Consider the following 23,333-nt stretch of genomic DNA (forward strand, 5'->3'; position numbering starts at 1 on the left):
TGTTTAGTTCAAATTAGCAAATGTTAGAATATGTTAGGGTGACCAGACGTCCCGGATTTTCGGGGACAGTCCCCGATTTGGCCGACCTGTCCCCGGTTAAAGCTGTCCCCGAAAATGTCCCCGATTTGAATGGGAGAGAAAAAAAGTTGCGCACCAACGCAAACTCCAGTTATTACGGTAGCCAGTAAAAAGTTGTGCACCGACGCAAACTCCAGTTATTACGGTAGCCAGTGAAACTTACGTACTGACGTTACAGTCATTGGAATTAAAAAGGTGGAAGACATAATACCTTCTTACCTCAGGCCTGAGTAGACAGGATTGTAATATTGTTTCTCCGCACAATGAATTCACAGCATTCACAATTTTTCTATAACTTTGAGAAGACCTCTTTTAAAGTCAGTTGTCTGCACTGTGGTTCTTCATATGTGCACCATCAAATGTGTTCTTGTTTTCTCCATAAAGCTTGTGAACTGAAAAAAAAAAAATCATCAGCTAAATAATAAATAAGTTGAATAAGATAAGAATCTGTTTTGTTGTTTTTGTTTCATCTGTGGTTTTTACAGCTCTAATGTTAATTGCTGCAGACTGCTTTTACATATTAAAATTAACATGTAATTGCCCCTGTTATTTATTTCATAATGATAACATTGGAATTTTGACCACCGCGCTGGAAATGTCCCCGATTTTCATTTCAGAAATCTGGTCACCTTAGAATATGTGTCAGTCTATTAATATGAAGGTGGAGCAAGCAGCAAGTTAGCTTAAATTAGCATAAAGACTGGAAACAGCTAAACTAGCTCAGTCCCAAAGTAACAAAAACGACATATACATTAAATATGAAGCTGCATGCGGCAGTGGGTTAGCTTAGCTTAGCACAACGACTGGAAACAGCTAAACTAGCTCAGTCCCAAAGTAACAAAAACGACATATACATTAAATATGAAGCTGCATGCGGCAGTGGGTTAGCTTAGCTTAGCTTAGCACAATGACTGGAAACATTTGACAAGCTGTAATATGCATCTTGAACCATTAGCATTTAGCAGTCAGGGATGAGATGTACTGAAATCACTTCGAAGTGGTTTCAAAATAAATGAATGAATTATTTTGATTTACAGTATTAGCGAAGATGTGTTCATTCATATCATTACGTTAAGATCGCCTTCTGTTTCTACACATAACATCCCGACTGTTTCTGCTTTCTGCTTTTAAATGTGACCATGTGAGTAGAAAATACAACTTTTTCAGGGTTGTTTTTGTAATAATTGAAAGGATTCTTTGTTATGAAACAGTTGCATAATTTAAAATACACATTGTGAGCTTTTCCATGCCAAACCGTTATCATGTAATGATAATCACAACAAACGTCTGCCTTCTTTCTGATAGCTGCTTTTCCAATTTTACTTGAAGCGCAGGCTGTGACTTATCTTGTTTGTATGCAGGGGTATTTTCTTTCTATAACATCATGTCTCCTAAACTAATTAGCAGGTTCTTCCCCTGCAGGGAAAATGAACTCCAGGCTGTTTTTGTCAGCAGCTCTATGTGGAAGCTGCCAGATACTGCTGCTCTGTGGTCCATAATTGAAACCATTTGTGGATCAGGTGGAATTCTGGGATTTTGGCCTCACCTCAAAATCCCAAAGCGTGTTATTTTCTCTGTTTCTTTTCTCCAGCCAGAGAGAGTCACACCAGCCTCCATTACCTCCCTCTCTCTCTCTCTCCCTCTCTCTCTCTTTTCCATTCCCAGAAAGACCTTCCGAGGAAGAGGAGGTCACCGACTTGCAGTTGTGAATGCACCAAGTCACAGTAGATGTGGAATATTTCTACAGACAGATGGTTTCATAATAACAAGAGAAGAACTTGCAAAAGTAAGTCAAATCCATATTATTATTATTTTTTTCTCATATCTGGCTGTTAACCCCAGAGTCCACGTTGACTTTGACGGATGTTGTCAAAGTGTGACATCATGCAGGAAAGTACATTATACGGGTTTAAAATAGGCTTACGTACAAGAAAAAGATCCATCTGTAAACATTAAAGTGAAGAAAGGCACATTAGATGTGTTTTATTTGCATATCATTTGTATTATTTCAATCTCAAAAATAAAAAAATAAAAAAGAGGAAAGAAAGTTATTCGTCATGTCAGCTATCCAGAAATGAAAACTCTTTGTCGAATGCGCCACAGATGTGGGTTTTCACTTATAACACGCTACACTACAGTATATTCTTTACACTCGACAGCAGACACAGGACGACATTGTGCCCACAGACTTTTGGAGAACCCTCCACGTGAATGGCTAACTGCAGTTTGTGAACAGTAAGCAAGGTCTTAGAGGCGCTGAAACACTCACAGCTTTAAATAAAATGCAGCCAGTGTGGTGAGCTACAAGGAGGACTGTGTGTACATTTACCACTACGGGTTTCATGGCCGTTGAACTCTACAGAACTATTTACTCCTATCCTGAAATGTAGCGGTTATATTACATAGATTTTGAATGTTTCATCTTTTATTCTGTATTTTTTTTCTTTGTTTCACTCCTATGACATTATTAAGCGCATACGTGTCTCTCTCATCCACTGATTTACAGCCTTTAGGTTTGCAGCTCCTTGAGAAGAGATGAAGGTCATGACGGTTCAACAGATCGTGCACCATGTCTTCTTTATCCTGATGGCTGCCGCTGTACAATCTCAAGTCAACCCAGGTATAGTAGATATTTGGGTTTTACGTCCGTGTCATTCCTTCTCAGAGCAGCAAAATATCTTTCTCAGCCACGCTTTGGTAGGTCCTGTTGCAGGGATCACACCAGTCAGAAAACCAATTATCTAAATGTAAGTGTGATTGAATTATGAGCAAATCAATGTGGAGATGCCATATAGAAGCTCAAAATAACCTCCTCATATTCCTGAAGGAGAAGCATGTTGACAAGATGGAGAAGGGAAGCAGTTTTATGGTGGGTGGGCTGCACCCACCTTAAAACTGCAAGAATGTAAAGTGTGTGTGTGTGTGTGTGTGTGTGTGTGTGTGTGTGTGTGTGTGTGTGTGTGTGTGTGTGTGTGTGTGTGTGTGTGTGTGTGTGTGTGTGTGTGTGTGTGGTTTACCTAGTGGTCAGACAGCAAATATCCTCAGAACAGGAAGACCTTTCACAAGCAGGGGGCATTCGTGGAAAAAAAATACATTTAGGCGTAGTTGTAGGTAACGCACGTACATGCACACACACACACACACACACACACACACACACACACAGTCATTTGAGTTCCCCCATTTGGAATATTTTCACAGTAAAAGGCTCATTTGTTCTGCTGCTCTCTCAAAGTGCATGCAGGCGTTCAGTGTGGGTAGGTGAATAAAACACGTCCCTTAATTACTGGGTAGATATGGTAAGAATAAGCAGTGAGCAGCTGTATAGTACGGACACTGAATCACATTAACAACATAATATAGCATCTGTTGCTGCCAAACTTATTTTTATTACGTAAGAGTTAATGCCTAGCAGATGCCAGCGCTTAAAAAAAATTCCAAAATGTCACTCACGTGGCTCTGGTGTCGATTATGAAAAAGGATGAAAAGTGAAGAGCAAGCAGCTCGGAGGCCACTCCCATCTCATTTTGCTTAGACTGGCACCTACACAGTGATGCCTCTGTTTGGCTTCAGAGGCAGGGCTGCAGGAAGGGGATATTAAAAAAAGGATGAAAGGTTCATATGACATGTGAATGTGTCCAGGTAGCACATGTGTGTCATTGGTGATTTGTGTGTTTATAGAAATGTGTCGATATCCTCTCGGGATGACCGGTGGGCAGATTCAGGACGAGGACATCTCGGCCTCCAGTCAGTGGTCCGAGTCAACTGCTGCAAGATTTGGCAGGCACGTTGGATGAAGCATTTCTGCTCTCATATCATAACTTCACAAACATATTTCAAACATGACATTATGTTAGACAGCATGAAGGTTGTTTACTCAACTCTAGCTCCAGTATAAATATAAATTAAATTAAGATTAAAGATTAAAATGTACAACTCTCACCTTTATTGTTTTAACCTCCCTTTCCTTCTTTCACTCGTCTTCCTTTTTCTTTCTTCACCCTCTTCAGACTTGACTTAGACAATGGGGACGGTGACGGGGCCTGGTGCCCTGACATCATGTCAGAGCCGGACGGCCTCAAAGAGTATCTCCAGGTGGACCTGCGTTCGCTGCACTTCATCACTCTGGTGGGCACCCAAGGTCGCCACGCCGACGGCATGGGTAATGAGTTTGCCCAGCGATACCGGATCAAGTACAGCCGCGACGGCAGCAACTGGGTGGGCTGGAATGATAGGAAGGGAAGGCAGGTGAGCACGCCTCGGTATTATCGCCTCGCATTCCAGACGCCCATGTATAATTCAATTTAGGTATCTTGTCTTAGCTATCAAGACATGTACACCACAGTTATTTAAACAGGAGGCTTGCTTATACTTGAATCTGTGAATCTCAAAACAAGGTGACAATCACCAAAAGTATTTATAGGTTATAGCAGTGTAAATGACATTAATTCTGACATACACTGTAAAAAATTAAAGGATACTCCATGCTCCACATATTATATCTAAAATTATTCAGCACAAAAATGTGCCGAAGGCCTACTTAACAAGTGCTTCATATTAAAAGATGCATTTAATCACAACAAAGAAAGCATGCTTTAAAAGAGAGAGCACAAAGATGCTCTTTTCTTATGAACGTGTGCCAAGGTCGTCTCACTTTAGAGACGACGGGGCTTTTTATGCAATTCAGCAAAACACCAGCTTGATGCTGCTCTCCTGAATACCTAACAAAGTCTGAAGGAACAGAAAGGTACATTTCATTGCACGATGCATACAATGAAATTCAGTTTGTAGTCCCGTTTTACTACATAAGAAAAATACACATAAAGCCAAAGTATGATGGAAAGAGGAGGATAAGTTGAGGAGTCTCACGTTCTGAGGAAGAAGCTGCTCTCGTCTGGTGGTATACGGCAGCTGATACTTCTGTATCTCCTACCAGAAGGCAGCAGGGTGAACAGGCTGTGGCTGGGTATTATTGTCTCTTCTCTTTCTCCAGTATCACTGATGCTTAGTCGGTGGGTAACAATGATGCTGAATCACATGCTGACAAGTCTTCGTTCACTCACTAGAGCAAGCTAGAGATGACATCTTCTTTGCATTTGTTCATGGGAAATTAAGAAACAGCAGCACTGGCATCAGCCATTAGATAAGGGAAATCCATTCCAGATTTGTAAAGCTTTCACTCCTTATTCTCCTCCATCAGGTCATTGAGGGGAACAGGAATGCGTACGATGTGGTGCTGAAGGATCTAGAGCCCCCCATCATAGCTCGTTTTGTCCGCTTCATGCCTGTGACGGACCACTCCATGATTGTGTGTATGAGAGTGGAGCTCTACGGCTGTGAATGGCTGGGTGAGTCATTGCTCTTCATCTATTTTATCTTTTTCTGTACACCTTTTATTTTTTTTGTAATTTGGCAGCCTCTTTAATTCTCTTAATATTCTGTAGGTTTGCAGTGAGTGAATGGATTATAATCTCTGACCTTTGACCTGCACCCTGTAGATGGCCTGATGTCTTATAGCATTCCACAAGGACACCAAATGATCTACAGAGGCTTGGATGTCTACTTTAATGACTCTGTGTATGACGGAGCATCAGCTGAAAGGTTTGGATTTAATTGCCACAACAAGGGATTAGATTTTGATCATTATCATAATTTTGCTTACACTGATGAGTGCAGTAATTTTCTTCAAAACTGATTTAATGTGGGGGTTTCTTTCTGAAATAATAGTAATGAATTAAAAAAAATCTCTGCACTCCTTAATGAATAGAATTTAAATTGCTTGTATTTTCTTTTCTTCATTTCTTCCATCCATCCCTGCTGCAATTTTGTTGCGCAACCCTGTTGTACAACCTTGAACCTTGAACTAGACTGACGAAGGGCCTCGGCCAGCTGACAGATGGCACCTGGGGTCTGGATGATTTTCTCCACAGCCACATATACGGCATGTGGCCCGGGTACGACTACGTGGGCTGGAACAACAAGAGCCTCCCCAAAGGTTACGCGGAGATGATCTTTGAGTTTGACCACGTGCGAAACTTCACTTCCATGAAGGTAAGGAGCCTTCGCTGGAATATCATTATACCCTGAACTGCTGCCGTGCTGGGCAAGCACCCATCTTCTATACAGCTGCAGCAAAGATTTTATGACAAAGACATAAAATGATGCAAAATAGTCTTGCATTGTAAAAAAATCACATTCTCTGTATGATAATGCGTACGTGCTGCGGCCAAGATCAGAGATAATGGTTTTTCAGCACAGACTAGTCATCACTTTACCTGCTCCTGGGGGGGGAGGATTCATATTCCCTTGTAGGTATTAACAAGTAGCTATTATATCCCACCTCCACAGGTTCACTGTAGTAACATGTTTAGCCGAGGGGTGAGGATGTTCAGACAGGCCACCTGCTACTTCCGGTCAGGACCAGACTGGGAGGCTGACCCCGTGACCTTCAGGCCCACTGTCGACCGCGCGAGCCAAAGCGCCCGTTTCATCACCGTGTCGCTCGGCGACCGCACAGCCAGCGCCATCAAATGCCGTTTCCACTTCAGCGACTTTTGGATGCTGTTCAGTGAGGTGGCCTTCCAGTCAGGTAGGAAGGGGTCTGGATTGAAACATTGATTTGAATATGTGTCCTGTTTTCCACCATAAATGTAAATGTCGACTCTGTAACTGCCAGCATTTTACCTAAAACTATACCTTCAGCTTTGCCTTTTTCCTTCCTCACACAGGCTCAGCGGTGTACAATACATCTCTGACTCCTCGCAAACATGGACACCCCACAAACACGCTGCCAGGTCAGAAGCTAAACCCTTAAATGTTTACTTTTCTTTAAGAAGTGGCTGTAATTTTAGTCAAGTGCCCTGCAGTGACAAAGTGGAGAAAAATGCTTGAGTGAATCCAGGCTGGTTTGATATACGGCTGCTGGGTAGCACTGTGGTGGTAAACAAAACAGGGGCCGAGTATAATCCTCAGTCAACCACGAATGTAATCAGAAAAACTATATTTAGAAGATCATTTATGATTTTTCTATATCGAGCTTGGATCGGTGTCATACACACTATGACGGATAGTGATTTATTTCAGTCTAAAAGTGTAGGTAATTTGCTCACTTTCAAAGGTGGTTTAACTCAAATGTTTTCTGGTCAAATAGTGCCCCCTGGTGGTATCATTAGAAATGACTGATCATTTGAATAAATGCCACTTCTTACTTTTTGTGTTGAAACAGGAAGGCATTGCGTAATGAGAATATAATTAGGGGATGTACTGAAATAGGAACTTGAGCTGTGATGGATTAAATCAAATCTGCTTCAACTCACAACTCTCATCTTGTTTGCCAGGAGAGGATCCTACTCATAAATTGGATGATAGCAATACCAGGATCCTGATTGGCTGCTTGGTGGCCATCATCGCCATCCTATTGGCTATCATAGTCATCATCCTGTGGAGGCAGGTCTGGCAGAAGATGCTTGAAAAGGTGAGAAGAGAGGTTTTACTTTTCAGTCCAGTTTTATGAGATGAAACCAATCAATAGGTGGTTATAGAATATTCATCAATCAGGACATATATGAGGGCTGCTGGTGACCAGATATTGTGATTTCGGATTTTGGAGAAAATTAATATTTTGGTTTTACTGTCACTGTCACCCAACGGTTTAAATGAGGGATTAGAGCTTTTTTACCTTTATGTTCCCCTGGGAATTTAAGGTCAAAACATTGCATGAATAGAATATTTTGTTGAGTTAGCAAATTTGAGATGTTGAAATGTGACAATCATATTATATCCAAGTAAGTCCTCTTTCTATGACATACCTGACATCCAACACTGGTGCCCTATAACAACCATGTAAGAGAATAATCCTCTTGCAGATCATTCAACGTTAACATCAAACAACAGACCTCAACTCTCACACATTTTCCTCCATAGGCATCCCGTCGCCTGCTGGATGATGAACTCACGGCTCGCCTGGCGGTCCAGACCCAGGCCTTCTCCTCCCACCACTCCTCTCTGTCCAGTGAGAGTGGCTCCACCACCAACTCCACCTACGAGCGGATCTTCCCCCTCTGCTCCGACTACCAGGAGCCCTCCCGCCTTATCCGGAAACTACCCGAGTTCGCTCAGTCCACTGAACACCTCGGTAAGCTGGTTCAAACACAAACAATAAATACTGTGGAGGTTATAGCTGTGGCTGCTGTGGGGATTTTAAATCTGTGTGTGCACCGCATCAGGACCGGGCAGCTCCTGTAGAGCCCTTGCAGCCGGCGATTCAGACGGCGCCCCCCACTATGCGGAGGCAGACATCATCAGCCTCCAGGAGTCTTCAGACAGCAGCACCTACTCCATCACAGCTGTCAACATGAATCTCTTCACTGGCACCGATTCATCCATGAGAGAATTCCCCAGACACAAGCTCACCTTCAAGGAGAAACTGGGAGAGGGACAGTTTGGAGAAGTATATTCCCTTTTGTTGGCATTTGTTTAAATGTATACGATTCATCTGGCTGCTCTCTCCCTCTTCCCTCATTTTAACATAAGATGATAAGCATTCACTACAGTACATGCTGACAAATAGACACTTCGTAAAGGCTAGTTTGTGGTGCCAAGAGGATGATGGCCTAACAAAGTGCTTCTTAAAACAGGTGCACTTGTGTGAGGCCGACGGCATGCAGGACTTTTTGGATGAGGATTTGTCTATAGAGGGAAACAGTGAGTCACCCCTGCTGGTTGCTGTGAAAACACTGCGGGAAGATGCCAACAAGAATGCAAGGTAAAAGCAGGTGGTGACTCCTTTTTTTTTTTGCCTTCGTCCGGTTGTTATTATTCAGTCAGTGGTCCATCAAGCGGGAACTGCAATTGTTTGTCTTTGGCGCGCTGCAGGAATGATTTCCTGAAGGAGATCCGAATCATGTCTCGCCTGAGGGATCCCAACATTGTCCGTCTGCTGGCGGTGTGTGTGGACACGGACCCGCTGTGTATGATCACCGAGTACATGGAGAACGGAGACCTGAACCAGTTCCTCTGCACTCTCAGACTGAAAGAGGCTGCCGATGAAGGCAAGCTGGACCAGAAGGATAAAGAGGGGAAGAGCATGGTCAGGTAGGCTCATATCTCGACATTAAATTGTCATGATTGTCTCGGATTAATAAACCACCGGTTCAAACTTGACAAAAACATTCTTGATGGCCCCCTTTGTATTCCGTCTTGCGATGGTTGTTAACGTAGTAGCTGACAGGAAGTAAACTTGGACTAAAACGGTTGCCCTAGCAACAGAATTGCTGTACTTATGACCGGGATTCTCTCTCTTTGTCGTCTCTTCTGCTCGTCAGCTACAGTAAACTCATTGGCATGGCTGTGCAGATTGCATCTGGTATGAAGTACTTGTCCTCTCTCAACTTTGTCCACCGTGATCTGGCGACCCGCAACTGCCTGGTGGGCAAGAACTACACCATAAAGATTGCTGATTTCGGTATGAGCCGGAACCTGTACAGAGGAGACTACTACAGGATCCAGGGCCGGGCCGTCCTGCCAATTCGCTGGATGTCCTGGGAGAGTATCCTACTGGTGAGAGCTTAGATATTTACAAAACCACGGTATACACAAAGTCTACGCTAGATTGCATTTGGATATCATTTGTCTTCTCAGGGAAAGTTCACCATGGCTAGTGACGTGTGGGCCTTCGGTGTTACTTTGTGGGAGATTCTCACTTTATGCAAGAAGCAGCCCTACTCCCAGCTCTCGGATGAGCAGGTCATTGAAAACACGGGCGAGTTCTTCAGGGACCAGGGAAAACAGGTGAGCATCACGTAGGTTTAGGCCACCCATCCTCCAGAGTACAATCTGTTCATAGTCTCAGTTTTGTTTGTGGCCATCATTCAAAGGATCTTAGTGCTTTACTCAAAAACGGCTCCCAGACCTTTAGTACTTTAATCCCATGTTAATATTTTGTCTCACGCTGCCAGGTATACCTGCCAAAGCCTCCCTGTTGTCCCGACAAAGTCTACAATGATCTCATGCTGAGCTGCTGGAGGAGGAATGCCAAGCAGAGGCCGAGCTTTCTGGACATACACGCTCAGCTGACGGAGAGCCTGGCGTAGCAAATGGATCAGTTCATTTCTAATGTTACATTTGGCATCAGAAACAACCCATCAGATTATTTCTATTGTTTGTTGTTGGCTTGCCACAATCACACTGTAAATAAGATATGAGGAGAAGGTTTACACTTGGACAGAGCCTTATATTGTAGATATCGTACAAACTGTTCACACGGTGTATTCACTTCTCTGTGTATTTATTAATTCCTTTTTATTTCCTATGCTTTGCCTATTTATAGAGTACTTTATGGTAATCCTAGGTTTTCAAACATGATTGTGAATATTTGTATTTCAATGTAATTTCCATACTTGTTATTATATAATTATTTTGCACATTAATTAGAGGGTGTCAATATAGTTGTGTGACTTTTTTTATGAATGTTTGTATTTTTGCTTTTTAATTTTAAGGTGAGAAAATAACAATGATAATGACTGTCATCGATAAGACAGGTTTTTTTTCCCCTCAGCAGCAGTTCACTGACATGTTTTATAAACATATTTATGTTCTTTTGCAGAAAACTGTTGTTGAATAGTAGCAAAGCACAAACCAATCATCCTTGTAAATAAAGAAAACTGAATGTTCACTACTGTGTGTTTTCTTCACAGACAAGTTGTTTGCAGTGGTGCATAGTAACTAATAAGATTTACTCAAGTATTCTGCTTAAGTAGCCTACAATTTGAAGATATTTTAACTGACGATTTACATTTTCTACTACTTCTACTCCATTACATTGAGTTAACTTTTTAGTTTGAGATTATTAAGACAAATTAGCACAACATTTACTAGCTGTAACATCAAAATGATATACATGTTAATTAATAATTAACAGTTAAAGTAATTCCGACTTCATAAATTGGAAGTACGATCTTCCGAGTAACACATGAAGGCAGCATAACACCAATCCCCATTCATTTATCAGGATTCGATTGTTGCGCTCTTTCCCCGTTTTGTGCCTCCTCGCTCTCCGTAGCGGGAGCTGATTGGCTCGTGGTTTGTTGACATCCAATCACACCACGTATCTGCCGGCTCACATAGGCTGACGTTTTTTGCCGGAATCGGAAGATGGGCTGCCACGGTTAGAGTATCCATAAACACTGGTTGTAGAGACGTCGTTCCGGTCCCGTTTTCACTCGCAGACGCTGCTAGCTCCGGTCAGACATGGAGAAAGTCGTCCTTGTAACCGGCGCGAACAGGTGAGTCGACTGAAACTGTGTTATAACGATGAATAACGTCACTCGTTACACTGAAGTCCGACTGCGTTAACTTGGCTTTGCTGGGGGAGAGTTGAGAAGTGAACTGCTTCAACTGACTTCAACGCTTCCAAGCTGTCATAATGCTAACCACTTGAATCCATTATATTGCACATTAGACATAAACACAAGAAAAACATACATTAGACAACAAAATATTTAAAGTTAAGGGAAAGAAAATTATAATAGAGGCTATTCGTGCTTAGAAGTAACTTCAATTGACAGTGTTAAGAGTTTAATTCACTTTCTGTCACTTTGTTCAGCGGCATCGGCCTGGCCCTGTGTGAACGGCTGCTGACCGAGGACAGCCAGCTTCGTCTGTGTCTGGCCTGCAGGAACATGCAGCGGGCCGAGGCCGCCCGCTCCGCCCTCCTGACCTCTCACACCGACGCACGGGTGGACGTGCTGCACCTGGATGTGGGCTCCGTGCAGTCGGTGCTCACTGCTGCTCAGGAGGTCAAGGCCAGGTACCTACGCGAAGAAACGGTGACGTCATGATGACGCTGCTGTCATATCCTGTCCTCACCTGTACTAGGATTAGGAAATTCATCTTCGCTGCATATTTGTGTTTTTCCCCCTACAGGTACAAGAGAATTGACTTTCTGTATCTAAATGCAGGAATTATGCCCAATCCACAGGTGGATGTCAAAGCTTTTTTCAAGGGCCTGTTTTCCAGGTAAAATCCCCAAACCTGACTTGCTTTGCTTTGCTTTGTCATGTTTTATTGGTTTAAAGCTTGATGACTGTTCGTACTATAACACTATCGTACTATATCAGTGCAACCTGTCTATGCTATTATCTAATAGCGTACCCCTTCACTGCAGCAATGTCGTCAACATGTTTGCGACAGCTGAGGGTATTTTGACTCAACAGGACCGCCTAAACTCAGACGGCCTGCAGGAAGTTTTTGCCACCAACCTCTTTGGTCATTTTCTCCTGGTACACACACACACACACACACACACACACACACACACACACACACACACACACAAAAGATAACGGATACCTTTACATGTAGTCTTTCGTATAAGTAGATTTGTTAAAAATATAACTTTTGGGATGGAAAGAAAGAAATATTGTGTTATAGTTAAATAAGCAAAATGTAATATGTCTTTTCAGCAAAGGCATTGAATTGATGACACCGACACAAAAGTTGTGTACCTGATGCCCTCGCCTCTGTGTTCTAGGTCAGGGAGCTGGAGCCTCTGCTGTGTGCGTCAGGTCAAACATCCAGGATAGTGTGGACCTCATCGAGTAACGCCCGGCGCTCTGCCTTCAGCATCGAGGATGTGCAGCACAGGAATGGGACGGAGCCCTACAGCTCCTCCAAGTACGCATCAGACATGCTCAGCCTGGCCCTCAACAGACAGAAGAACAGCCAGGTTTGTCAGAACCACCATCATCCTTTGCAAAATATCATAAGGTTGTGGAAATTTGGGTGGAAGAGCAGTAGCAGGTTATTTTTTCAGTGCATGTCTTGCTAAAATGTTCTTTACTTAATTTATTATCTAGATCACTATTGTATCTATTGTATCAATTAACAAGGGTAGCCTTCTGTGATGTCGTTAAAGGAGTCATCACCTGGAAATCGCAATTTCTCTTGTTAAAACATGCATACCGTATCTGTGTTTGACCTCAGTTGAAACTTGCCTGAAAGGCTGGAGTTTGAAAGTGGCGCCGTTTTTTCGCTTCTGCTCTTTTTCCGAACAGGAATAGCACACAAGGGTGTGCATTCCTAAAGCACGAGATTTTGATTCTGCGCCTTCGGTGACGTCACCGTGGCGGCTACTTGCATAAGCCCACCCCTCTTTCACCACCCAACCCCGCCCCGTCCGCTACCTGAAATCGCCGAAGCGCCGCCATTATGTTTTGGAGTCTGCATGCAGGCAAGCCCCCCCGGCTCTGTCCTTCCTGCGGCGAATCAACGCGCGCCTCATTACATATTATACAATGCACATCCGGACCAGTCAAAACCTCGCCCGTAATCTCGCGTGATAAAATCGCGGTACGAAAAAGGGTCAGAACAAGCTCAATGTTTGATTAAAATTTTTTTTTTTTTTTCTAATAAGTTTTACGAATTGATCCAAAGCGATCCAAGGGGGGCTGGATACGTATAAAACCAGGTGATGACTCCTTTAATGAGTTGAACAGACAAATCCCTTTTAAATCCTTGTTTTCTTGAAGAAAGCCAACTGTTTTTTGCAGACTTAAATAATCCACCCCCAAAAACATAAACTCACACCACTCTGTTTTTTCCCAGAAAGTAACAGAAAGTGTACCTCAGGAGGAACTTAAACATGCATCTGTTATGTGAAATGAATTTTTCTTCTCTTTGCAACAGGGCCTGTTCTCCTCTGTAATATGTCCAGGACTGGTGATGACTAATCTGACCTATGGTATCCTCCCCTCCTTCTTCTGGACCCTCATCATGCCCATCATGTGGCTGGTGAGCAACATCTTTACTCTGCTCACCTCTGTTCGACATGATCGGAGCTGCGTATGAATGGCCTCGTGTTAATGCGATTGTATTCTCTGAACAGATTAGGGTCTTCACCAACACGTTCACACTCTCACCATACAACGGGGCAGAAGCGCTGGTATGTTGTCAACCTTTTCCTGTTAACTGCACACCTTTCAGTAAATGCACGATAAACACAAAGTCCTGCTCTGGCATTTCACAGCACTGGCTCTTTGTTCAAAACCCGGAGTCTCTGGATCCGAGAGCAAAGTATCACAGTTTGACATCAGGACTTGGAACAAACTACACTCAGCCTCGACAGGTGAGTAACCGGAGAACACCGCTTCCACAGACAGTCTGCTGCTCAAGTCCGCTCTGCGTGAAACATCGGATAACGTGAATTAGCATTACACTCATTAAATGATTCATGAGAGAGACTGGGATCTGTCGAGATGCTTTCTTATAGAATACCAAGCATCTGTTTTTGTTCTTGTTCCAGATGGACATCGATGAAGAAATGTCTGAGGTCCTCTATTCAACACTTCTTGAACTTGAGAAAGAGGTCAGAAGGAAACAGAGTGAGGGAAATGCTGAGGAAGCCCATGGATAGTACTTCAGAGAGAAAGAAGATGTGAGTCTTATGTTTTGCTCTTGGGAAAATGGATTATGTGCAATTTATGATAAACAATAAACTCTCTTCTATTCTTGCTAGTTGTACTATTGAATCACCATCGCCTTTTCTACATCACCAAGCATTGTGACTTTATACTGTGCTGCAGGAGTGAGTCCATAACCTGGAAATTAATTCCCTGGGTTTTTGGTTCGATGCCTGATATAAGGAGTCTCAGTCAGTTGCTTCTTTCTGGTTGTAAGGTAGAAACCACCACCTGCTACATCTTCACCTGATAGCCGTATCATGTTTCTCGTACAACAGGCTTCTAACCTTACAAACCATAATTAGCGGTTTGTGCACGGTCTGCTGCGCTGAGGCCGGCAACAGACTATCAGCTGTCATCAGTGACTTATTCTGTCATAAATCATCATCATCATCATGCACATTGAGCGAGAAGGAATAGTGTGCTTTCTGCTGAGGTCCGTAATAGACCAACCACAGTACGTATGAATAAATTAGGTGTTTGAAATAACGTGATGCATCTTGTCCTTTCATGATCTCTCATGCACAAGCTTCTTTTTTTTACTGATATGCTCTCGCTCTCTGCTTTGGCGGAGCTAAAGGCTTTACTGGCTAAACTGCTTATGCACGAGTTGTGCGTGACTTTAGCTGTTCCTGACAGGCATGCACGGCCGCCACACTGATTTGCAAAATGTTTGCCTTTTTGCCTCCTCTGTTGAGGTCGATGCCTGCGTTTTTCTAATCTGGAAAATTAGAAACGGTTAAAAATGTGTTACGTTATATCATACCATTTTAAAGCCATTTCAGAAAAGAAATATAGCCAAATAATCTTATTGCACTTTAGCATTTCACCTTTTTGTGCTGAGGTGAACATGCGCAATGGTCATAAACACCCATGTGTGCCCTGGGCCTGAACAGGGTTTCATTCTGGGGTTTAAAACGTGCGACATATAGGATTAGAAAGACAAGTCTCAAGTTACACAAAAGACAAAGAGCCTGGATTCAATTTAAAGCAGTGACAGCTTTTTTCAGTGTGGTGAGAGCTGCCTTGTACAGAGGGCAGACCTGTCAGATGGGTTACCACCAGCTGTTACTTAGCACACCCCTGCCGGCCCTCACCACAGCATTTGCTGCTTTTAATAAACTGGCAAATCCCACTTAATCTTATGGTGTGCGTGTTTGTTGTATCAGCATAAAGTGTGCTATAGCAATAATTGTATAGTATCCATGTAGAGCTCACTTGGGTGCTGGAAAATAATAGATATAGGTGTATGATTTAATAAAATCTGTAAAAATGCACAGAATGTTATCTTCTTATACATGTTATATGTCTCTCTTTTTTCTATTGCTATTCTATTTTGCACTGGTGTAAGTATTATATTATATATTGTATCCATCTCTGGCACATCTTATTCTACAAAAGGAGACCCTTGTTTACTGCAGCCACATATCACCAGTTTGTGAGACTATTGGAAGCTTCCCTCGCATGTGACTTCCTCTAAGAAATTAAAATCCGGATTATTCGTGGAGGACGTGAGAGCACGCAGTTACATAATGTAAATACAAACATCGCAGCCTCCGTGCGCTCAGATTGGTGCGCGCGGTACGATGTCCCGGATGGTGCTCGCACCGGAAGAGAAGGGGCAGCTCTCCCAGCCATCTTGTGGCAGCATCCAGCGAATTGTTCGCATCAAGCCTCGTAGAATCGGAGGTGAATCCCGCTGAAGGGGCGCCATCATGCCCGGACACCTGCAGGAAGGCTTCGGCTGCGTCGTGACCAACCGGTTCGACCAGTTATTGGACGATGAGTCCGACCCGTTCGAGATCCTGAAAGCCGCGGAAAACAAGAAGAAGGAGGGGGCCGCCGCTGGGTCCGCCAAGACCGCGGCTCAAGCTGCCAAGCAGCCGAAGAAGGAGTCACAGAAGGACAGGAAGAACCCGCTGCTGGACAAGAAGGAGGAGTCCCAGGCTCCGGTCCCACTAAAGAAAGAAGGTGAGAACAATCACCTGCCCTCTCGTTTATGTGCTGTGCATGTTTATTTTTCATCTTTTCCCCCCATCAACTGTCTTGTGCATCATCTCCTAGCTTAGCGACGCTAGCTGATGTTGCTGCTGGTCTGAGCGAAAACACAGCGTGAGGTCAACCCGTGAGGTTAGCTAGACCACCAGAGACGCCTGCGCTGGGGGACGAGAGACGGCGGCTCAGGTGTAGCCCACCTGGACAGTCCTGTGCTCCGCAGGCGGCCATGGTTCCCCCACCAGCATCCCAGTGCAAGTAACCGTCTGGTAGAGGATGCTTCGTGCACTGGCTCCGCTAGCGGCTGCACACTTTGCCGAGCGAATGCGCAAAGATATTAACCTGCGCACTGAGAACTAGACGTGCAGCTCTTTGTTTGACTTGATGACGTCTTCGCCGAGTGAATGTTTATTTTATTTTTTTTTTTTTAAAGCCCAGTCGTCTAAGATTGTGTTTACAAACAGCAGCACAGAGTTAATGAAGCCAGGCGCCGCTGTCAGCCAGTGTTGTGAATAGTATACACTGTCAACTAAGTGCAGCGTGCTGTTGTTACAGCTGCTGACAGAGAGAGGGAGAGAGTTTACATAGAGCTTTGCATGACACCGTGCAAGTGTTTATAAAACGCCAAGTGTTGCCTTTCATACAGGCACAGATGACATCATTAAAAAGGAGTTATTGCACTAATAGAAATGATTGCCTAATAGAAAAAAAAAAAAAAAAAACTAATAGAAAGATTTGACTACATTCGTACGCTGCTGTGATCGTCAGGTATCAGGCGAGTGGGCCGAAGACCGGACCAGCAGGGCCAGCCCGGTTCCCAGAATCCGGGTGGGCAGAGCGATGGGCGACCTGGAGACAAGAGGCCGGACCGGAGACCTCCTCGCGAGCGCCGGTTTGAGAAGCCAGCAGAGGACAAGCCCGAGGGAGGTGGAGAGTTCTCCGCAGACAAGTGGGTAGCTTTGATGAGTGACGAAGAGCATATATTAACATGGCGATAAGCTCAAGGCGGTGTGGTGCAGTCACAGGACCATTGTGGGGATGGCACAGCCATCTGTACATTTATATGTGAAGCTTTGTGGTGCCGCTGACCTTTCAAGAGCAGTCACATGAGCTTGTTATGATTGAATGCTGATCACTCCTCTGGTGTTTTTGGTGGGGGTTAATATAGTCTGTTTGTGTCCATCAGGCCTTCTGGAGACCGGCCCCCGAGAGGGCGTGGTGGTGGACGGGGTGGGCGTGGTGGACGAGGACGGGGCATGGGCCGGGGGGAAGGCTTCGACTCCCGTGGGAAACGAGACTTCGACAGACACAGTGGCAATGACAAATCGTGAGTCAGTCCTCAACTGCAGTACACGTGAAAATAGAAATGACTACTTACTAAAGCATCCCCCCTTCTTGACTATTTATCATCAAGGAAGTACCTTACAGAGCTCTTTATTTGCCAGGACCAGGTGGTGCTATCAACAGTTCTTAAAACGTAAAAAGGTCCCAGCAGTTAAACTCTACACTGAATAACAGTCCGACTCAAATGGAATCTAAAAGTGTTTCTCAAGGATGTCTCAATTAATCTACTTTCCACTACAGACTTGAGGTCAAGGCTTGTTGTTGGTTTCAGAATAACTGTTCTACTAACTGAACTAACTGAACTGCTAGTATTCTCTAGGGCTGCTTTCATCAGTGTGTACGTTTTTCCTTTTTGTTTGCTCCAGCAATCAGAAAAGTGAGGAAAAGCGCAGCGGCAGCGGCCCACACAACTGGGGCAGCGTGAAGGATGAAGTGAGGTGAGTTTTCAGGAACAGACACACATGGCCTGTTTATCCAAGCATTACCGTCTGCAGGGGAATGTCGCACATCTGATATTTCTACTGGTTTTGCTGCTTGTGTGTGGTCTTTTATAGAGTGGCTCTATTTTTTGTGTGTTTGAACCAAACAAGTGCACCAGTTTTAATGAATAATTTTACATGATAGTCTATATCGTTGTTTTGGTGGTTATGGAACATGCACCAAGAGAAAAATGCTATTTATTCTGAATGTTTTCAATCTGTTTTAGCTTCTTATTATTCCAGCAACTGTGTAATAACATTAGATTAAATGGATGCAGCATATGCAAGTATAGTGCAGTGTTTTTTTTACTGGGGACCCAATTATAAAAAAAGACAAACAATTGTGACCCAATTCACAATGGGCGTCCTCTATTCCTCGTGAGTGATTTGTGCAAGAATAAACACTCCTGACCATTTTTACAGCCATTTCTGCATCACCTTTTATATTATCTTGACTAGGAACAAGCCACTTTGAAGATTTGTTCAGTCACAACTTAACATATGTATTATTATAAACAAACATAACATGTTAAATATTTTATAAATGAGATATCAGATATCTGCACTTGGTGATGATGGAGTAAACAGGCTCTCATTCTTCTAATTTCCTCTCATCAGTAAAACAAACAGAATGTATGCAAGCCTTTCCATGTTAGATTCATTATAGAGTTATAAGTAGGTTACAGTTTACAGAACAATATCAAGTCAGGCTCCCTCGTGTGGCTCAAATGTGTACTGCAGATGTACATGTTAAATATATTATTGAAGAATTTCTGCAAATATATTTGGCAACCCAAATAAAATCTCCTGCGACCCACCTGTGGGTCACAACCCAGTCTTTGGGAATGCCTGGTATAGAGTGTATGTGTGCATTTGTGAGCAAGCTTGGAAAGGTACTAAGAGATAATGTTTCAGCTGGAAGCCATATATCAGTATTGAAGGTGTCTGTGTTTTTGCTCCCAGCGAGGTTGAACAGACTGCTGCTCCAGAGGCGACCCCAGAGGGAGAGGAAACTGCACCTGCCGGCTCCGAGAACAAGTGAGTATCCATTTCCTGTCAGATGTTCAGGTTTCAGGTCAAATTAGGATGCTTAGTTAAGGGATCTCTTTTGTTCCTATGTTCAATAAAAAAAATAGTAGTTTGAAGAAAGGATTGGATTGGGTTCGCTTTACGATCCTACATTGTTGTGTGCTGGCTCTCCAGGGAGAACGAGGTTGAAGAAGTTAAAACCGAAGGCCCCAAAGAGATGACCCTGGACGAGTGGAAGGCAATGCAGGACAAGGAGCGCACCAAGGTGGAGTTCAACATCCGTAAGCCCAACGAGGGAGCCGACAGCCAGTGGAAGAAAGGATACGTGCTGCACAAGTCCAAGAGTGAAGATGTAAGAGATTATAGAGAACAGAAACATGTTAATGGTGTAAAATTTCAACCAGTCAAAAAATATATTGTTCCCTTTGAATTTTAAGCATAATGATTTGACAGGTTCATTAATTTGTCTTTATTTAAATGTTCTAGCACAGTGCTGATAATTCTACTTTTTTTTAAAGTGTAAAACCCTGTAATATCCAATTGTTATAGATTATCTATTGAATTATTATTATTATTATTTAACTTGTGTATTTTGAGGCTGCTAACACTTGAAACTTGACAGACAAGTTCTCCAGACATGCGCTACCGAAGTCTCTCTGTCTTTTTGCCAGCTAATCTGTCATTTTAACTAAAAACCTTCTGTTGTCTTTGACTTTTAAAGAGGCCTGTTGGTGCTTTGATCGATGCCGCAGAACCGGAAGTAGAGCCAGCCCCCGTGTTCAACAAGGTGAGCTCACTACAGTCCATGTACAGTTAATGTTAGATCTTTATAAAACCACCAGTAAGGAGGTTAAACCACTCACCATTTTCTAAGACCTGAGCTCTTTTTTTGGTATGCATTTTTAATTTATCTTTGCTATTTGTGCTTATTGGTACCTGATAAGTATAAAAATTAAGCATCTTTTGACATGATGTAGTTTTTGTTTTTGTCATGTTTAAAAACAAACGTTGAACATGCTTTCATCGTCTGTTTTTAGCCCCAAGGCCCCCCTGACGAGTCCAGTGACCACCACTTCCGCAAACCAGCCAACGACATCACATCTCAGCTGGAGATCAACTTTGGAGACCTGGGTCGTCCCGGCCGCGGGCGTGGGGGAGCTCGCGGAGGCAGGGGAGGCCGCGGAGGCGGCGGGGGAGGCAGCAGGCCAGCACGCGGGGGAGGACGGCCCGAAAAGGTAACAATAAAAGCTGTTGTCGCTGCCGTTAACAAAGGTTTAGTGTCTCTAAACCAAAGGATTTAGCTCACTGACTGAACAGGCTGTAAAACCACTGACTTGGAAAACCTGCTGTGGAACCACTACGGCCCTGAAAAAACACACCAGTGACTACATTCCCCATGGTGTAAAACTCAGGCTGGACTCATGTCAGTGGTCGGGGATTTAAGTAATGCTCCTTAGTTATGTGAAATACAGTTTAGTTTAAAGTATTTAACTGTAAGCTGCCAAAAGTTGGCACTAAATTCTTATTCCATAATAATATTGGCCTGCAACTAACAATTATTTTATTAATTAACATGACTGCTTTCTCAATCGATATAGAGTGTAGTCTATAAAAGGTTGGAATGTAGTGACTAATGCTCCACAAACGATTTTCCAAAAGTAAAATAAAATCATCTTAGAATTTCAACTCTTATATAAATCCGATATTTACCGATTTTAAATATTTTTACTAATTGATTTATTCAGAGTTCTTCGACTGCACCTTTTCTGTTTTGACAACAATAGCTTCAAAGGAAAACATGCTTTATAATTATTTATTATTAGAAGTAATTCAGTATTTTAAGCTATAAATCTAGGTAGAATCTCAGTATTGGTTTAAAAATGTCCACCCGCTAGTTGCAAACTTCCACGAAACTCACCACAATTGGCACAAGAGAGCACTGAATGTGAACAAATGCATTAAAGTTAAAGACACTAAAATGCCTGACTTTATTATCCGAGTTTCATATAAAAATAGTAATGCGTTCCATTGTTAATATTAACGTCTTGATGAAAGCACTCTTCACCTTGTCCTGTGTTGTGCGTTTGTTCTCCAGGCCAGTGGAGTGTCGGTCCCCAATGTGGATGATCCCGAGGCGTTCCCAGCCCTGGCCTAAAGGCTCCTTTTCCACCACCAGCCCACCCACCAGCCCTTCCGGGCCCCTCCTCTACGAGGCTTGCATGCTTACCACATCTTCAAGTATATAAGAAAACAGAGAAAAAAATTATTTTAAATGACAAAAAAAGACTGTCATCCCATTACCATTCACACCACCAGAGGACTAAAATTTTACCCGTTTTAAAGAAGAACAAAAGACAAAAAAAGGCGAGAAAAGGACCTCTTGTTACACTGAAGTTTTGTATTTAGGAACATGAAAGCAGGGATGTTTTCATACTTTATTTTTTTTCAGAGATTATGCATACTTCATTGATATTTTTTGTGCTGCTTGACTTTATACACTTCTACAATTAGGTTGAAGTGTACGTATCTCTTCCCCTGAAGCTTTTGTGCTTTTTTTTCCTCCCTTCATGACATCAGTTCAGTATTATGGGGTCATCTTAGAAAATACTTTTTATTGGAGTTTTTTTCCTCCCAGTAATACACACTGATGTGGTAGCACTACACTACATAGGATACTTGTACTAGATATCTGAAGTATGGCTTAACGTGCATTTAAAGTGTAATTACTCTGATCCTGACTACCCATCCCTTTGCGAGGCACAACTTCAGGATGGGTAACCAGGAAAAGTGACTTCCTACTAAAGCTTGGTATTTTTCTGCTTGTCGTGCAGTGAAAGTAAATGCCTCTTTTCCATTTTTTGATAGCTTGCCTTTTTTTTTTTTTTTTTTTTTTTTTTTGGTGGACCAGTGGTTAGTGATGCTTTGTATCCCCTGATCCAGATGTGCTACCTGTATTTTCTGGGTGTCCCAAGGCCCAATGTGTATATCTTAAGGCTGGTCCTCATAGGGCATACAGACTATTGTTCTTGTTACTTCAGGACCACTAAGCAAATGTTGTATTTTTTTGGTGTGTGTGTGCATGTGTGTGAGTGTGTGTGTGTGTGTGAGAGAGTGTGAGAGAGAGAGTGTGTGTGTGTGTGTGTGTGTGTGAGAGACAGCTAGTTACTTAGAATTTAAGTATTTCTCTGCTCTGACTTACCACTCTTAAAACAGTAAACTGCAAGATCTCACCTGAAGTAGTTTATACTGTTTTTTGAGATGTGATTGTTGAAAACTAGGTGAGAATGATCCATAAGACTGAACATATCTTGCTCTTAAGAGTATCTCTGTCTTTCAGATCTCAAAGCACTTGGTTTTGTCGGCATCAGTCCTCTAAAGATTGTTTCCCCAGTCTGTAAACCATATTTGCTGGTTGTTTTTTGTTTTTATTATTATTATTATTATTATTATTATTTTATCAGTGCAGCAGCACCAATGCATAATTTGAAAGAAATGTCGGCTGTCATTGTCAACAATCACAGGCTACAGAATGTAATGTAAGCTAATGGTGCTTTTAGCCACCTGTGTCAGCATTTTCAGCGAGCATTGTCTTTTAATAAAGTGGGTATATTTCACATTTGGGAGGGGGGGGGGGGGGGGGGGGGGGTTATGAACACGATTGAGTGAATTCAAAGCTTTATATGCTGTGTTCTGCAAAGACTTGCTGGCGATGCACTGATACAGACGGCTGGAGCTGTTTTCTTGTAGGACTGTTTGAGCCACGTGACGAAACGTTCTCTGCAAACATCCCTGTTCTAATAAATTGCTTTAGAGGTGTTACATGTATTCTGCCAGTGGCTGTTGGGTTGTTTAAAATCAGTACTGTGATTTTAAAGTTGTGAACAAAAAAAAAAAGTGCTGTGGATTCTTCATTGCTGGAAGCAGAACAAAGCTGTGGTGATGTCATGTCGAT

The 23,333-nt window shown here is 42.9% G+C and overlaps 3 protein-coding genes across 3 annotated transcripts; all 3 read left to right on the forward strand.

Moving 5' to 3' along the window:
- The first annotated feature begins 1,749 nt into the window (after positions 1-1,749).
- Positions 1,750-10,736, forward strand: ddr2b (discoidin domain receptor tyrosine kinase 2b). Its single transcript, XM_084007097.1, has 17 exons — positions 1,750-1,864; positions 2,585-2,698; positions 3,760-3,862; positions 4,089-4,326; positions 5,279-5,426; positions 5,577-5,679; positions 5,946-6,129; positions 6,427-6,667; positions 6,807-6,872; positions 7,416-7,552; positions 8,002-8,212; positions 8,304-8,527; positions 8,715-8,842; positions 8,953-9,171; positions 9,402-9,636; positions 9,718-9,867; positions 10,035-10,736. Exons 2-17 carry the CDS (start codon positions 2,614-2,616, stop codon positions 10,167-10,169), a joined length of 2,607 nt encoding a protein of 868 aa, XP_083863223.1. The 5' UTR covers positions 1,750-1,864; positions 2,585-2,613; the 3' UTR covers positions 10,170-10,736.
- Positions 10,737-11,214: 478 nt separating this feature from the next.
- Positions 11,215-15,786, forward strand: LOC311012722 (3-keto-steroid reductase/17-beta-hydroxysteroid dehydrogenase 7-like). The gene is made up of 9 exons (XM_084008337.1): positions 11,215-11,360; positions 11,681-11,884; positions 12,001-12,093; positions 12,242-12,356; positions 12,608-12,802; positions 13,762-13,866; positions 13,961-14,017; positions 14,102-14,200; positions 14,378-15,786. The coding sequence occupies exons 1-9, from the start codon at positions 11,326-11,328 to the stop codon at positions 14,486-14,488; spliced, it is 1,014 nt and encodes a 337-aa protein (XP_083864463.1). The 5' UTR covers positions 11,215-11,325; the 3' UTR covers positions 14,489-15,786.
- A 249-nt stretch (positions 15,787-16,035) lies between these two features.
- On the forward strand, positions 16,036-23,197 carry serbp1b (SERPINE1 mRNA binding protein 1b). Its single transcript, XM_084008332.1, has 9 exons — positions 16,036-16,505; positions 17,298-17,478; positions 17,716-17,856; positions 18,239-18,310; positions 19,316-19,390; positions 19,556-19,733; positions 20,103-20,168; positions 20,419-20,616; positions 21,477-23,197. Exons 1-9 carry the CDS (start codon positions 16,250-16,252, stop codon positions 21,534-21,536), a joined length of 1,227 nt encoding a protein of 408 aa, XP_083864458.1. The 5' UTR covers positions 16,036-16,249; the 3' UTR covers positions 21,537-23,197.
- Positions 23,198-23,333: the final 136 nt, after the last annotated feature.

Source organism: Eutrigla gurnardus (assembly GCF_963514095.1).
Source record: "Eutrigla gurnardus genome assembly, chromosome: 4".
Lineage (NCBI taxonomy): Eukaryota > Metazoa > Chordata > Actinopteri > Perciformes > Triglidae > Eutrigla > Eutrigla gurnardus.